This window comes from Channa argus, chromosome 1, assembly GCF_033026475.1.
Source record: "Channa argus isolate prfri chromosome 1, Channa argus male v1.0, whole genome shotgun sequence".
Taxonomy (NCBI): Eukaryota; Metazoa; Chordata; class Actinopteri; order Anabantiformes; family Channidae; genus Channa; species Channa argus.
In genome coordinates this window covers 623,265-637,724 of record NC_090197.1, presented here as the reverse complement: position 1 = coordinate 637,724, position 14,460 = coordinate 623,265, and the positions used below count along the sequence as shown (strand labels likewise).

At 39.2% G+C, this 14,460-nt stretch overlaps 2 protein-coding genes across 3 annotated transcripts; one reads left to right on the top strand and one right to left on the bottom strand.

Moving 5' to 3' along the window:
• cart4 (cocaine- and amphetamine-regulated transcript 4) lies at positions 1-2,352 on the top strand. The gene is made up of 4 exons (XM_067481050.1): positions 1-120; positions 224-386; positions 1,395-1,478; positions 1,916-2,352. The coding sequence occupies exons 2-4, from the start codon at positions 246-248 to the stop codon at positions 2,021-2,023; spliced, it is 333 nt and encodes a 110-aa protein (XP_067337151.1). The 5' UTR covers positions 1-120; positions 224-245; the 3' UTR covers positions 2,024-2,352.
• Positions 2,353-3,846: 1,494 nt separating this feature from the next.
• Positions 3,847-7,680, bottom strand: LOC137124529 (zinc finger and SCAN domain-containing protein 22-like). 2 transcript variants are annotated; one of them, XM_067499699.1, is made up of 2 exons: positions 7,121-7,254; positions 3,847-5,791 (listed from the first exon to the last, which is right to left on the bottom strand). In XM_067499699.1, the coding sequence occupies exons 1-2, from the start codon at positions 7,173-7,175 to the stop codon at positions 4,875-4,877; spliced, it is 972 nt and encodes a 323-aa protein (XP_067355800.1). In that variant the 5' UTR covers positions 7,176-7,254; the 3' UTR covers positions 3,847-4,874. The 2 variants fall into 2 exon arrangements, with proteins under 2 accessions (XP_067355800.1, XP_067355724.1); XM_067499623.1 differs by having other exon boundaries at positions 3,850-5,791; positions 7,236-7,680.
• Positions 7,681-14,460: the final 6,780 nt, after the last annotated feature.

Sequence of the window (14,460 nt, the reverse complement as noted above, 5' to 3'; positions counted from 1 at the left end):
GAGGAGGGCGCTATAAATACAGGAGGAGGACGGAGCTAGAAAACATTTTAGGTGACACAAACAGGGGCTGCAGAAATAAGGAGCCGACATTCTCTCACGGAGAAGAATCTGAATATTTCTGTAATGTTCCTGTTGGATCTTAAACTGTCTCTGATTCTCAGAAATTCATTTTAATGTGATTTTTAAACTTTACAACATTGTTTTCTGTTCCTACTTTTTTTAGGTTTTTAAAAACATTTGTGGTGATGGAGAGTATGCGAGTGCTGGTCTACCTGTCTATCTGTCTGTCCGTGCTGACGTCGCTCTGTCAGGGTCAAAGGTCGGCTAACAACCAGCTGCCTTCTGTGCCCGATGACTCGGTCCTCGGACTCACAACCAGAGAGCTGGTGAGTCATCTGTCCTCATAGAGGATCTCTGTTTTTACTGTCTGTGCAAGAAAACTAATTTTAGTTGTTTAATAAATGATTTTTAATTTTTTAATTATTAAGGTTAAACTACAGATTATTTACTGTCAGAGAAACAAAAAATGTGCTGATACATTAGTGGAACAAAGCACTAAAGGATTATTTCATAATTAGTCATAAGGCAGAGAGAAAAATTCTAATAATGCTAGAAATAAAACCATCTTACAATCAAATTATAAGTAATGAAGATGAAAATATAGCTGAATTAGAACAAATGTAAAGTGTGGAGGTTTTGTTTTAGAATGGATTATAGAAATTTATAACTGATTTATTTTATGAAAGTGTTTTTTTAAGGAAACAAATCTCAGTAAATCTGTACAGTGCAGTGAAATTGTGAGGAATTTAGCTAAAAACTGTGGATTTAGAGGTAATTAAAGTAGTGATATTTGGTGATTGGTGTGAGAAAATATGATTAAACTGAACTAATTACTTTAACTAATGATGTGGTAATTAAATTGTTTCGGATGGACAAATTCATCAATTTAAAATCTGACTAATGAAGGTGGTAAATGACAGGTTAGTTACAAAAATGGAACTATTAGAAATAAATAAATTAGAATAAATTAAGATGATAAATGACAGTGAGTATTCAATTATAACTAACTTGATAAGGATGTTACATTGGAAATGTTACAGGAGTAAATGTAAAAATTTATTAAGCGGTGGTTAAAGTTGTAGAATTGATGTTAAAGTTTGTTTTGGGAGAAGCTCAAAAATGAAATTTGTGACGATGGGAAACACATCATCACCAAACACAGCGTGCAGAAAAAATTAAATGAAGGCATTAAGATGTGAATTTACAGCTCGTTGTTAAAATGATAAAAGTCTGACAATCACTAAGGATCCACATGAAAGAAAAAATCCACGTCAACGTGTGTGTGTGTCTGTGTGTGTGTGTGTGTGTGTGTGTGTGTGTGTGTATGTGTCTAGGCTGAAGCTCTGCAGGGTTTCCTAGATGATGCTGACAGCACAGTCGGACTGTCTGTGGAGAAGAAAGCCAGCGTCATCCCGAGGGTGAGAACTGCACTGACAGCTTTCAATCAAAGTGTGTTTACTGCAGGTAACAGCAGGTGATCAGGTGACCAGTCGCACCTGTTGGTGCTCGACTCCAACACAACCACAATATTAGCACCTCCCACAGCAAAAAACATCTGGTGCAGCTGCTTCAGTCCTGATGCTTCCAGGTTAATACACAAGAACTGGTTTACACACTACTGAACACACACTCACTGATTTCACCTGCTGGTCTAGTTCAGCCTTAATAATTCAAAAAGTGGTTCCAGTGCAGATGATCTCACTGAACAAAACATCTCAGTGTCACAAACTTATCTTTGTCTTATTTTCTAAAAGTCCAAAAGTCAGTGGACGAACCCTATGGCTTAATTTGGAGGGACCTCCAGAGTCTCCGTAAATAACCTACAGACTCTGACTGACCTGTCTCTGTCTCTTAGTGTGACGTGGGGGAGCGCTGTGCGATGAAACACGGCCCTCGGATTGGTCGACTGTGCGACTGTCTCAGAGGAACAGCATGCAACACCTTCTTCCTGCGCTGCTACTGAACACACACTCACTGATTTCACTTCTATACTTGTGAGGGTGTGACCTTTGACCCCGATGACCAGGTGTGACCCACCAAGCAGTAGTGAGGACCTCATTCAGCACACACACAAACACACACCTGTCCCACCTGCATGTCTGTGTCTCAATCTTCCAGTGTCGGTCAGATAAGTTTATTTTGGTTAAAGATTCTTCATAAAGCTGCATGTCTCCCACATCCTTGTATGTCCTGAGTGTAGTCTGTCAGGTACTTCTTCGTCTCTCCTCATATTACGAGATCCTGGTCTGAGTCCTGATCACTGTACAAACCAATAAAGACACTAGGATCTTGTCCTCTGTGCTTCAGTTTCTTTATTCTTCATTGTTGTGTGAATTCCTGCAGGGGGTTTACAGTCAGAAATGTGACAATACTAAACAGCTGATTTCTATGTTCAGTCACGACTCAGATCCTCAAGCTTGGTCAAGTCAGGTGTTAAATTTACCTCCACAAGAACCTTTTTTGTTTTATACAAACTAATTATTTTCATATTCTCACCTCCTTGAACACACTATTGTTCTCCACAGATAAAATGTCAAACTGCAGCATGAAGGGAGGACTCACCTCTCAGCATGGAGGACAGCTGCAGTGAACACATGTCAATCCCAAGATCAGACACCTGGAAACAGCTTTTAACTTTGACAGAAGACAAGTCGGGACATTTACAAAGAAGCTGCTCACTAGTAAAAGCTTCTTTGCAGCAGAATCAATTAGAAAAAGATGATGAGTCTTTACGTTGTGTCTGCAGGATGTCGCAGCCTAGATTAATTATGTTACTCATACCCTCAGTATCAACTCATTTGCCAACAAATAAGTTGTTGTTGTCCTTTCAGCTTATCCTGTGAGTTCAGGGTCGCCACCATTGTCCGCATGTTGATTTGGCACAGTTTTTATGCTGGATGCCCTTCATGACGCAACCCTCCCCAATTTCTACCGGGCTTGGACCAGCACTGCAGGGCTGGGGACGGGAATGGGCTGTTAGGGGTTCAGTGTCTTGCCCAGAGACACTTTGACATATAACCGTGACCGGGGATCGAACCACTGACCCTGTTGTCCGTGGCGACTGCCTTTACCAACTGAGTTCCATTTGCCAACAAATAAGTAAATTAACATTTAACTCTGTGTGGATGGAAACAACATCTCCCTCACTGTTAGTTTCCTGTAACACTGCTGAGCTGAAAACACAGAAACAACAGACTTTCCCAATCAGTCCTCCCTGATTAGTCCCCTGCTGAAACTGACTGGCCCCCGAGGCCTTGACACGAAGGCTCCTAAAAAAGAGCAGACAGCAGATTCTCATCAATCTTTATCAAACAGACAACAGCTCACTATAATTATGAATTAAAGCCACAGCAATAGGCATCAGCTATTTTGGGAGTTTTCTTTATGAAGCTGTGAAGGGAAGTGGGATTTTCTGTCTCTGCTGAAGTTCACCGACCAGCTGAGTGATCGTCAGAGACGAACTGCGTCTGATCCAGAGAACATTTAATTGACACGCTGATCAGACACACGGAGATTATCAGTGAGGCTCACAGAGACAGGATGGCATTTACTTCCAGCGCCCAACTGAGCGAGATAAGACACCTCCATTATAGCAGCAGGTGGAGGAACATGATTCTAATAAACCAGGTCTGTCCTCTGATACACTGCTTCTGCTAAACGGGCTGAGAAATATGTTCATTACTGAGCTGGAAATTAAATCTTAACATGAGTTTCTGCTGCTGGACGTGAAGCTTTGTTGGTGATTTTACTGAAAACACTGAGCTATGGCACTGGTTTGATGCTGTTGGACATTTTTATCTTATCTTCATGGGATTTCAACAGAACAAATATAGTCTGCAAGAAACGTATAAAACAATCTATTTATTTTAGTTTTTTTACTACAGATGGGACAAACTTTAATTCAAGACCAAACAACAAAATAAAGTGAACAGAAAATAAACACTGATCAATAACTGAATCTTAATTAAATAAATTATAATGTTAAAAACTTATGTCTAAAAGTAAGAGATGAACAAATTGTGCTGTCATGTGAGAAATTAAATAATAGCCCTAATAAACTACACACTGACATTACAAACAACCTCATTAAATGACACAAAGCCAAACTGTAACCAGTACACAAAAACATAAAAACTGTGGACAACATGAAAAATGAATGGGAAAAAAATGAGTGGAATGAATCCACATTCAGATTATTTTGTATTTAAATGCCAAAGGTTTGTCCTCTATAGCATAAATGAAAGGTTGGTAAAGCGACATAAGAAAGTGGAAAATCAAACATAAAAACAGGGTGATTAATGCACTCAGCAAGAAGAAAAAGGAATAAAGAAATAAGAGTAATCAATTAACCATGGTAAAAAACAACAACAATAAAACGAAATCAAATTTAAAATAAAATGTGGATAAGACTAAGATAATTAATAAATACGAGAGAACAAAAATAAATAATTAAAAGTCAATAAATGAAATAAATGAATAGTATACATAAAACATCTTAACCCCAAGTCACGGAGAAAAGGTGGTTTTTGGTTTTAAAACTGTTCATCCACTGGAAACATGACAGACAGGTCAGTTGGTCCAAATCCATGAAGTGGTTTAGGAACAAGAAAGAGAATTTTCAAATCATTATGGAAGCTGACAGGCCACTTACTGTAAGGACTTGCGGAGAGTCTCCATCTAAACTGTAACTCCTGAAGAAAAACTGTGTCCTGTACAAACCACCACACACAGTATATTTCTCTGTAAAATTCAACCAAACACTTTAAAATAAATTCTAACAACACCAGGATGATGTGACAACAGTCACACATGAATCAGTGAGACTTCAAACTCTGTGGATTCAGGATCCTGGCTGGTTCTGATCCTGTTCCGTCCTCTCTGCTCTCCTCAGTTTGGCTCTGATGAAGCAGTGAGGAGCCACTAATACACTTGTGTTTTTTGAGCTGATTAAGCCAGGTGAATCTCTCCTCACAGACTCTACAGCTGAATGGTTTCTCACCTGTGTGGACTCTCATGTGAATCTGCACGTGTGGACGCCGAGAAAAACCTTTCTGACAAACCGAGCAGCGGTATGGTTTTTCTCCTGTGTGACATCTCGAGTGACTCTGCAGGTGTCCTGTCTGTCCAAAGGTTTTCCCACAAACAGAGCACCTAAAAGGTCTCTCTCCGGTGTGAATCCTCATGTGTCTCTTTAGATACGAGTTGTGGTTAAACCCTTTACCACACACAGAGCAGCCAAATGGTTTTGCATTAGAGCTACATTTGGCATTTTCCACAACATTTATTCCTGACTGAGGTTCCCTACTTTGTGCCCAATCACCATTACTAACTTTATTCTGTGGCTCAAAACAATATGAATCACTGTCATCAGTGTCTGGCTCTAACTGAATATCAGGATGTAAGTTACTGTATGTCTCTGGACTTCCACAGTCCTCTCCATCAGCTCCTGTCTCGATGTGTTGAGCTGAGCTGCTGGTTAGAGGCTCTGTCTCTCTGTTGTCCTCAGTCTGACTCTGATGAAGCTGTGAGGACTGAGGTTTCTCTTCATTATCTTCACTCCTCACAGGGGCAGCAGTGAATGACAACCTGGATGTATGAGCCTCCTCTGGCCCTTGAAGCTGCTCTCCCTCCTCACTGCTCCACAGTTCTTCCTGTTCCTCTTTAATGTGGGGGGGCTCTGGCTCCTGCGTCTGGGCCGGGGGCTCCTCTTTACTTACTAACAGCTGGATGTCTGCAGGACAGGGTGAAACAAAGAGACACACTGAAAATTATAAATTGTGAAATTTGTTACTTGGTTTTAGAGGTAGCTGAGTTTCTGTCATTTCTCTTGATTCTGCTGATTTAGTCTGTTTTTAATAGAGTTAAGAACTGTAGGTAGAAAGTTTGCTCAGCAGACTCTCTCCCAATATTAAAAAAACAGCTGAAAACAGAACTCTTACAGACCTTAAATCTATATATATTAAAAAAAATTTCTGTACTAACATTAAAGAAATGTAAACACTTTTCTGATAGGACTTTCCTTTGATGTTTTCTCCTCCCACTTGTAAGTCGAAAAGAAAATGCTTACACCCCTGCCTAGGAGGAATTGGAAATTGTTTGCTGGAGAGAGGGACTTTGGGAAAACCTTATTAACCTTTAAGCCACCCAGTAGTAATTTTTTTTTCAGGAAAACTATGATCATTAATATTTGTTGACAACAAATGTTTTAACGATGAAAACGAGACTAAAACTAAATAAAGTTTCCTTTAAAAACATTTTTCATCCAAAAATAAAAACTAAAACTTAATGGTAAAGAGGGGCTAACAGACATGAAGAAACAGTTTAAAACAAAGACTCATTGACCTGCAGCATCTGTGGAAACAGAAACTCTGTGTAAACTCACTGGACACGTCATTAGGTTCATCTGTACAATCCAATAATCCAAAGGGTTTGTTACCATCTTAGGGTAAATTATTACCTAAAAACTTTATCAGTGGGTGTAACCATTGGAAATTACTATTCTACTTCCCAGATAGTACATTTACATTTAGACGTTTAGCAGAAGATTTAATCCAAAGCGATTTACAAGTGAGGTACAAGGCAGAGAAAATCAAAAAGTCAACAGTACATACAGTAATTAAACTTGGCCGTTAGCTAATATATATATATATATATATATATATATATATATATATATATATATATATATATATATATATATATATATATATATATAGTAATTACCTGGTACATATTATAATGTTTCCATTTACAGGCAAATACTCAGTAAGTAGTAAACTGTAAATAAGGCATTAGTAATGAGGTTTGATTAATAATCATTTACTTTTTAATTAAATACAGGGGAGTAAAATAGTGTTTCTTTGTTCTGCAAATTGAGCTAAAATTGACATTATCTGACAACATATGGATCAGTTTTCTTCATCTACTTTTTAAAACTTAAGACATAAAGTATAATTAAATTAGACTGAGATTAGGACAAGTTCACTTAGAAACGTCTAGTGTTCAGTTCATGTCTCATGTCTTGGATCAGAATGTTATTTGTGGGCGGTAGAGAACTCACTGAACAAACGAGCTTCTGACAAACTGAGCCCAGTGATCTGGTCCTGGTCTTTCATGAATCAGCATCTGCAGCTCCGAGCGTTTCCACAAAGAATATAAAGGTTAAAGGGACGAACCTGTTCTCTTTAAGCGGAGCTGAGGACTGAAGACAGCGTCCAGTAGTTTCCTCTGTCTCTCGTTCTCCTCTTTGGACCGACAAAGTTCCTCCTCGTACTCTGATATGGTTCTTTCAAACAGCCCAAATATCTCTTCAGCAGCCGCGGTTAGTCGCTGCTTCACCAACGCTCTCAGCATTCGGACCTTAGACATTTTGTCCGTAACAAACACACTTTGATCTCCATCACACACTCGTTCTGACTGGCGCCGAAAGCTAAGCTAACACGCTAAGCTAACAAACAAGCTCTTCACAAGCGGTTTTCACAGACACACATGCTACAAACGTTTATTCAGGCTAATACTTTGTTGTTAAACAGCTTGAAATATCCGAAGAACCTGAGATGAACAAAGACTAAACACGTTAACGTAAAAGCGTCTTCTTCTTCTTCTTCTGTTTTTCAGCCTCCCCCTACTGCCACCTTCAGGATCAGACCAGTTACAGCACTGAACGGTTTCACAGGCTGAAGCTGTTTTGTCTCAAATAAAACCACTTAAATTAAACTAAACAACTAACCAACAACTCAAAGTGTACATACAATGACAAAAACAGGCTACATTAATCAGAAATGACGTTTAACTTCCCGCAGAGGGACATAAACAGGAGCAGACAGACCAGGAATCAGCTGACTGATGACAAACTGTCTTTAAACATGACTGTGTCTATGTCCAGCAGCCAGAGCCTGAAAACCACCATCACAATGACGTCTCATCCTCAGTATGAACGACCACCTGGATGATCACACGACTCATTTATAGCCCCGGTTATGCAGTAAAACAACGTTACAGTTCTTCACAACTGAGGATCAAAGACAAACATTATTAGTTTATTTGATCTGCTTTAAGCTGGAGCTGATAGCAGCTTCCCGTGGTCCTCACAGATCCATGAGCAGAAAGAATAAGACAAAGGCCCTGTTTTCTAGAGTCCTCCAGAATCTAAACCAGTTCATCTGTCAGAAAGTCCTCAAAGCAAACAGGGGTCAGTGTTTTATCTGTGTCCACTCATTGACCTCCTGTCCTGTTATGACCCTACACTGTCTTATGATATTTCATGGAAATCTACCCACTGATGTCTGTTTTATTACATGTACTGTATGAACTGATCTGAAGTACTGGATTCCTCTGATGGTTCCAAGAGCTGCAGCCTCACTCCCAGTGTAAATAAAAAGATAAAAAATATAAAAATACTGTAAGTGTCTCATGTTCATAACTCGCCGCTAGATGAAATGTGGTGGAGTGAAGGACTTCACATAACAACACTGACCACGTGTTAAATTATACTTTTTTAGAATGTATCAATGACGGCTGCACACTGCATGCACCAAAGGAAATAACTATCATTTTCAAACTGCAGTTTACAGCAGAGTTTTATTATTAGAATCAAGAAGACTAAAACAGATGAACGAAAACAGAAAAACTATTGGATTCACCAAAGAAAAAGTTAGAGATCTTTTATCCTTAATGTGAGGACATTTGAGAACCTGCCTAAGAAATAATCAGGTTTTCAAGACGTCTTCAGAATCACAGCAGTTCCGGGACAGTTTCTAACAGTCTTAAGTAAAACGTGACTGTCCATGGCTGAATCAGTGGACTGTCAACAAATAAAGCGCAGTTTCATTTGCGACCCTCTATCTGTTTCCAAGGCAACGAGACACTTCCTGTTTCCTGTTGGTCACGCGAGTGAAATTTTTAACGTTTATGAGACTTTATCTCAAATAGTGTGTTAAAACATTACACATGTAAATTCACATTTAAGATCGAATTATCTATTAACGGTTGATTTTTTTGTACCATTGTCACTAATTTCCTCTGATCAATGAATGAAACTAATTAATTCACAGTAAGTTCTGAAGTTCAGCCAAATACACAGTGTGAAATCTGCTGAATGAACCTCACTTTATGTGATCACAGTCCACTGAATTTACGGCCTGTAATTGTAAAATATTCCCTCACAAAGCAGCAGATAACACTGTTATTGTTTCCCACCTCCTGTTACTATAGCAACTGCCTCTTTACTTAGTTGACAAAGTCAAAACTGATTTTATGTTCTGTTTGGTGAATTCAACTTTTCTGCTTTGGTTCACCTAAACTCGTGGTCTTTACGATGTGTGTTTCTGTGATTCAGTGTGTCCTGCAGATGTCCAGCAGCTGTTGGTAATTACAGAGGAGGCTCCCCACATTAAAGAGTAACAGGAGGAACTGTGGAACAGTGAGGGGGGAAAGCAGCTAAAAGGGCTGGAGGAGCCCGATATCACTAATTTGCCATTCACTGCTGCTTCTGTAAAGAGTGAAGATGATGAAGAAAAACCTCAGTCTTCCCAGCTTCATCAGAGTCAGACTGAGGACAACAGAGAGACAGAGCCTCTAACCAGCAGCTCAGCTCAGCACATGGAGACAGGAGTTGATAGAGGACCACAAACAGACAGTAACTCACATCCTTATACTCAGTTTGGACCAGATACTGGTGTCAAAGGATCGAACTCTTCTGAAGTCAGTGAGGATGAAGGTAAATCTACAAAGGAACCTCAGCAGGGATTATTTCCTGAGAGACATGTCAAATGTAATGCAGCCAAAAAGTCATTTATCTGCTGTGAATGTGGCAGAAAATTTGGTCGCAAGGACGGTCTGCAGAGACACCTGAGGTATCACACTCGAGAGAAATCCTTCAGCTGCTCACACTGTGAGAAAAGCTTCACACAGAAGGGAAGTCTGAAAAAACACATGACAGTCCACACAGGAGAGAAACCATACAGCTAAAAGTTTTTCTCAAAAGGCAAATCTGACGTACCACTTCTCTGTGCATACAGGACAGAAAAAGTTCAGCTGCAGCATCTGCCACAAAAGATTTTCCTGGCAGTCACAGGTCAAGAGCCACAAGTGCAAAGCTGCTTCTGCTGCTAAATTCTACTGGAGAAACTCCTCCTTGTGTTATTGTCCTCCTTGTGGACAAAAACACAAGGAGGAGTGAGCAATAACACTGACACACTGTTGGGGCTTAACAAAACAGTGTTTGGGACACTGTGGTTCAGGACACTGGGTACAGCCCATCTTTACTTCCCTCACTTCCTTCCTGTGTATGTTAGTGTGTCCCACTGAAGACAGGATGACAGAAATGGCTCATGTGACCCAGCTGGATCAGCTCAGTCAGTTTTAGTCCTGAGAGAGCAGTGTCTTTTTAAGTCTCTGTATGTTTAAATGTGTCTCAGCTCTTCTCCACTAGAGGAAGTTACTGATCATCACCTGAACCTGTTCTGACTGACCACAGACAGCAGCACTAACAGCAGATACTGCCCTCACTGGATTTAGTTCCTCCTCCATCATGGGGCTAAAATGTACTTCCAGTAATGTGTCACCAATGTGAACACTAAAGCAGAACCCAGGACAGAATGAGTTTAGTTAATGATTTGTTTTATGTGTAAGGTAAGGAAAGTTCCTGGTCAAAAATGACTAAAGTAACTGTATGGTAGGGCAGCTTATTTTTAGGCCTGAATACTATGACTTCAGTTTGGTCTGAGTTGAGAAGTTGGAAATTGTGGGACATCCAGGCTTTTATGTCTTCTAGGCATAGAATTTATCATTAACATGAACAAATTGTAATCTGTCTGACAAATAGTATTTAAAACAACCTAGTGCAGTTCCTTTAATCCCAATTTCCAACAGAACAAGTATAGAGACTGGTCCATTATCTGAGGCCAAGAGAAGATCATTGGTGACTTTTACCAGTGCAGTTTCTGTACTATGATGAACTCTAAATCCTGACTGAAAATTATTCCTGTACAGGTGGTCACATAACTGCTTTGCAACTACTTTTTCAAGTATTTTAGAAATAAAGGGGAGATTAGATAGTGGTCTGTAATTGGCTAAAACACCTGGGTCAAGACAGAGTTTTTTAAGTAGCAGTTTAATTACAGCTACCTTATAAACCTGTGGTTAAAATTTTTAGCTGATCAGAGCCAGAGCTTCTCCAGTCAGAACCTCATGTTCTGGGATCTACATGTCATGTGGAGCCTGGATGTGTGTCTCTGTCATGTATCACAACTCTTGTGTAAAACAATGTAAAAACAAGAAACTTGATCGCACTCAATCTCTGATGAATGATCCAGTGATGAAAGGTTACACAGCAAACATTATTTCATCTAAAGAGAATAGATTATTTTTTCCTTTTCCACATTGTTGACTCACTTCCTCCTTTCACCACACATACAGCTTCTACATTGGTGTTTCTTCCAGAAAACCTCAGCTAAAAAATCCTCATCAAGGCATCGAGGCCAGACTCAGTATCTGTTTCCTAAGAATCCTTCATATCTTACATTTATTAGTATTTCAGCCTCCTGGAAACAACAACTTTCTTTCATTTCGTCACTAACTTGTACTGAAAGATCCAACAAAGCTAAATGCTATCGCTATTTTCTAAGACATTTCTAAATAACACAATTGATTTTCTCCACTCACATGGACTGTCTGTCTCCATCTCCATAGCAACAAAGGAAACACTGAAGGGAGGGTCAGTTTCTGGTTGCTGCTTCAAGTATCAATTACATATTTATGGTTTGAACAGATGTTGCTTCGTAACATTTTGAGCTTTAAGTCAGTTTGTATCCGTTTTTCTTTGCGTTCTTTGATCATCCACATCAAAACTACTTCTAGCTGAAAAACATCTCAACAAATGACTTTTATTATACAGTATATTCTGGCTCTTTCTGGGGGACGTCAGTGGTCTGTTTGAGCCCATACGGACATATTTTACTCCAAATCTATTCTGTTATGTTTAAAGTGTAGTTTCTAGTCTGCTTCTGCTGATTCTGGAAACTTGACTGCAAACCAGAACAGCAGAAGCAGAAACAAAGGTTCTTCCGTGGTACAGCTAGACCTGTGGATTTGAGCAGCACAGTGGTGGAATGCTTAGTGCTGCAGCCTCACAGCTAGAGAGCTCTGTTTCAAATCTTAAACTGACCGTGGCCTTCCTGTGTGGAGTTTGCATGTTCTACCTGTGCTTGCTCCAGGTACTCTGGTTTCCTCCCACAGTACAGAGACATTTTTAGGTTAACTGGTGACTCTAACATGCCCAAAGGTGTAAATTTGAGTGTGAATGGTTGTCTGTCTGTGTATTTCTCTGTTGGCCCTGACAATGACTGGAGACCTGTTCAGGTTGGGCCCTGCCACTCCCTGTGGAAGCTGAGATAGGCTCCCATCTGCAGCTACTCTAAACAGAGTAAGCAGTAAGGAGGGAGTAGGAGTAATTTATAATTTTTTTTATGCAGTGGTACTTACCGAAATACAACAATGTGTGAAGATTTGAGTTAAAGCCAGTAATAATGTTAAATGTATATTGTGATAATGATCGACACAGATCATTATGAAGAAATTAACCTAATAAGATTTGGCCTTATCACCCATTCTGAACCGAGTTGTTTGTTACTGATTTTGATAAAAGTTTCTTACCAAAAAATGTAACAGATTAAAAAAATAATTTCACAAAACCTGTGACCAGTGGTAATTTAATGATGACTAAGTTTTCATGATAAAGATGAGACTAAAACTAAATAAAAAGTTTGCTTTAAAAACAGAATATGTTTCACAATTTCATCCTCTAATAAAAACTTCTGATGTGAAAGAAGGATGAACAGATCTGAAGAAACTCTAATACAACTAAGATCACTTACTGAGCTGCAACATCTGTAGAATCACTGTAGCTCCTCGTCAAACAGTTTCCTCGTCCACCCAAAATATCTTGACTTCTAACCGGCAGCTTGGCCGGTTGCTCCACCGTTAATAAGAAGCTTCTTCCATTCAGTAACTTTCTGTCTCTGTCCCCTGATGTTACCGAGTTTATGAACTAAATTCATCTGCTGAGAATTAGACAAGACGAAGCAAAAAATAGCTGAAACTATGAAAATGCAGCAGCATGTGGACATGAAAAGTGAAGATCATGTAACCTTTTGCTAGTGATGTGTTTGCTAAAGAATCTGTATTAATGTGATCAAAGTATTTAGCTTTGTCTCAAGATTCAAGAGATTTTATTGGCATACTGTTGTGGCATAATTCGACAATTAATGGTAACAGACACCTCAAGTGTTATCACTAAAGAAGCTTCCACATCCAGGATGTCTTTAATGGTTTTATTTTCTTGTAAGAGAGAAGTGCAATAACAGAGTTACAAGTCTCCATCAAGTGCATTTCTAAAGTCTTAACATGTCTAACATGAATTTATATCCTCCTGTTGCTAGACAGAATACTCTTTATAGTCCATGGAAAATGGTGAAGATCCACCACTGATGCTGTTCTACAAACGCACTTGAACTGGACCTGAATGATAAGGAGTCCGTGTCACATGAGCTGCTCACTACTGAAAATGTCTCTATGTTTCTGTTTGATCCCCTCTGCCATCTCTTAAGTGAAATCTGGGAGGAAAAGCTGACATGAGCACAGAAACCCACTCAGAGTCCACATTTCATCATTTGATACCTTGATTCTCAATTCTATTAAGGTTTCAACTGTCCCAACGTGTTCAATGTAATTTCTCCTAGAAATAATGTGTCCAGGGTCAAAGAAAAGCTCCAACAAATGAAGGCCAGGTAAGAAAACATTAAGGGAATCACTTGCAGCTACTACAACAGCTCACATTGTAAATTCAGTATAATGTTGATTTCCACAGCATCAGTCATCAGTACAACAACAGAGTCATGTTATACTTATCACTCTGCTGACAACAGAGTTTTTTAACATCAACTTTCTCTTTTTAACATCAATCATCTTTTCATAATTTCAATAAGTCAAGGAGTTCGTACTTTGTTATTCTCCCGATCAATGTTCAGCAACCGACAACAACAACACATATTGAGGGTTTTAATATTAAAGGTCTGTCATAAAAGATATGGCTACATGACTTTTAATGTGACAACTCTGTGGGAAGTGTGTTTGTTTCCTTTATTGTAGCTGAACATGAAAGTCAAAGTGTGCCTCAGTAATTTTCGATCTGGAAAGTCCTCACCGCCTACCTTTGCATTTATAACCTCCTCCAGTCTCTGAGCAGCATTTATATCCTCTAAGGCGTAATTTAAGCCTGTTCTTCACAGCATAACTGTTTATTAGATTTCCTCAAATCTATCCAGAGGTTTTCTATGATATTTAAGTATGCAGACTGGAAAGGCTATGGTAAAGCATTCACCTTAGTCTTTTTAAACCATT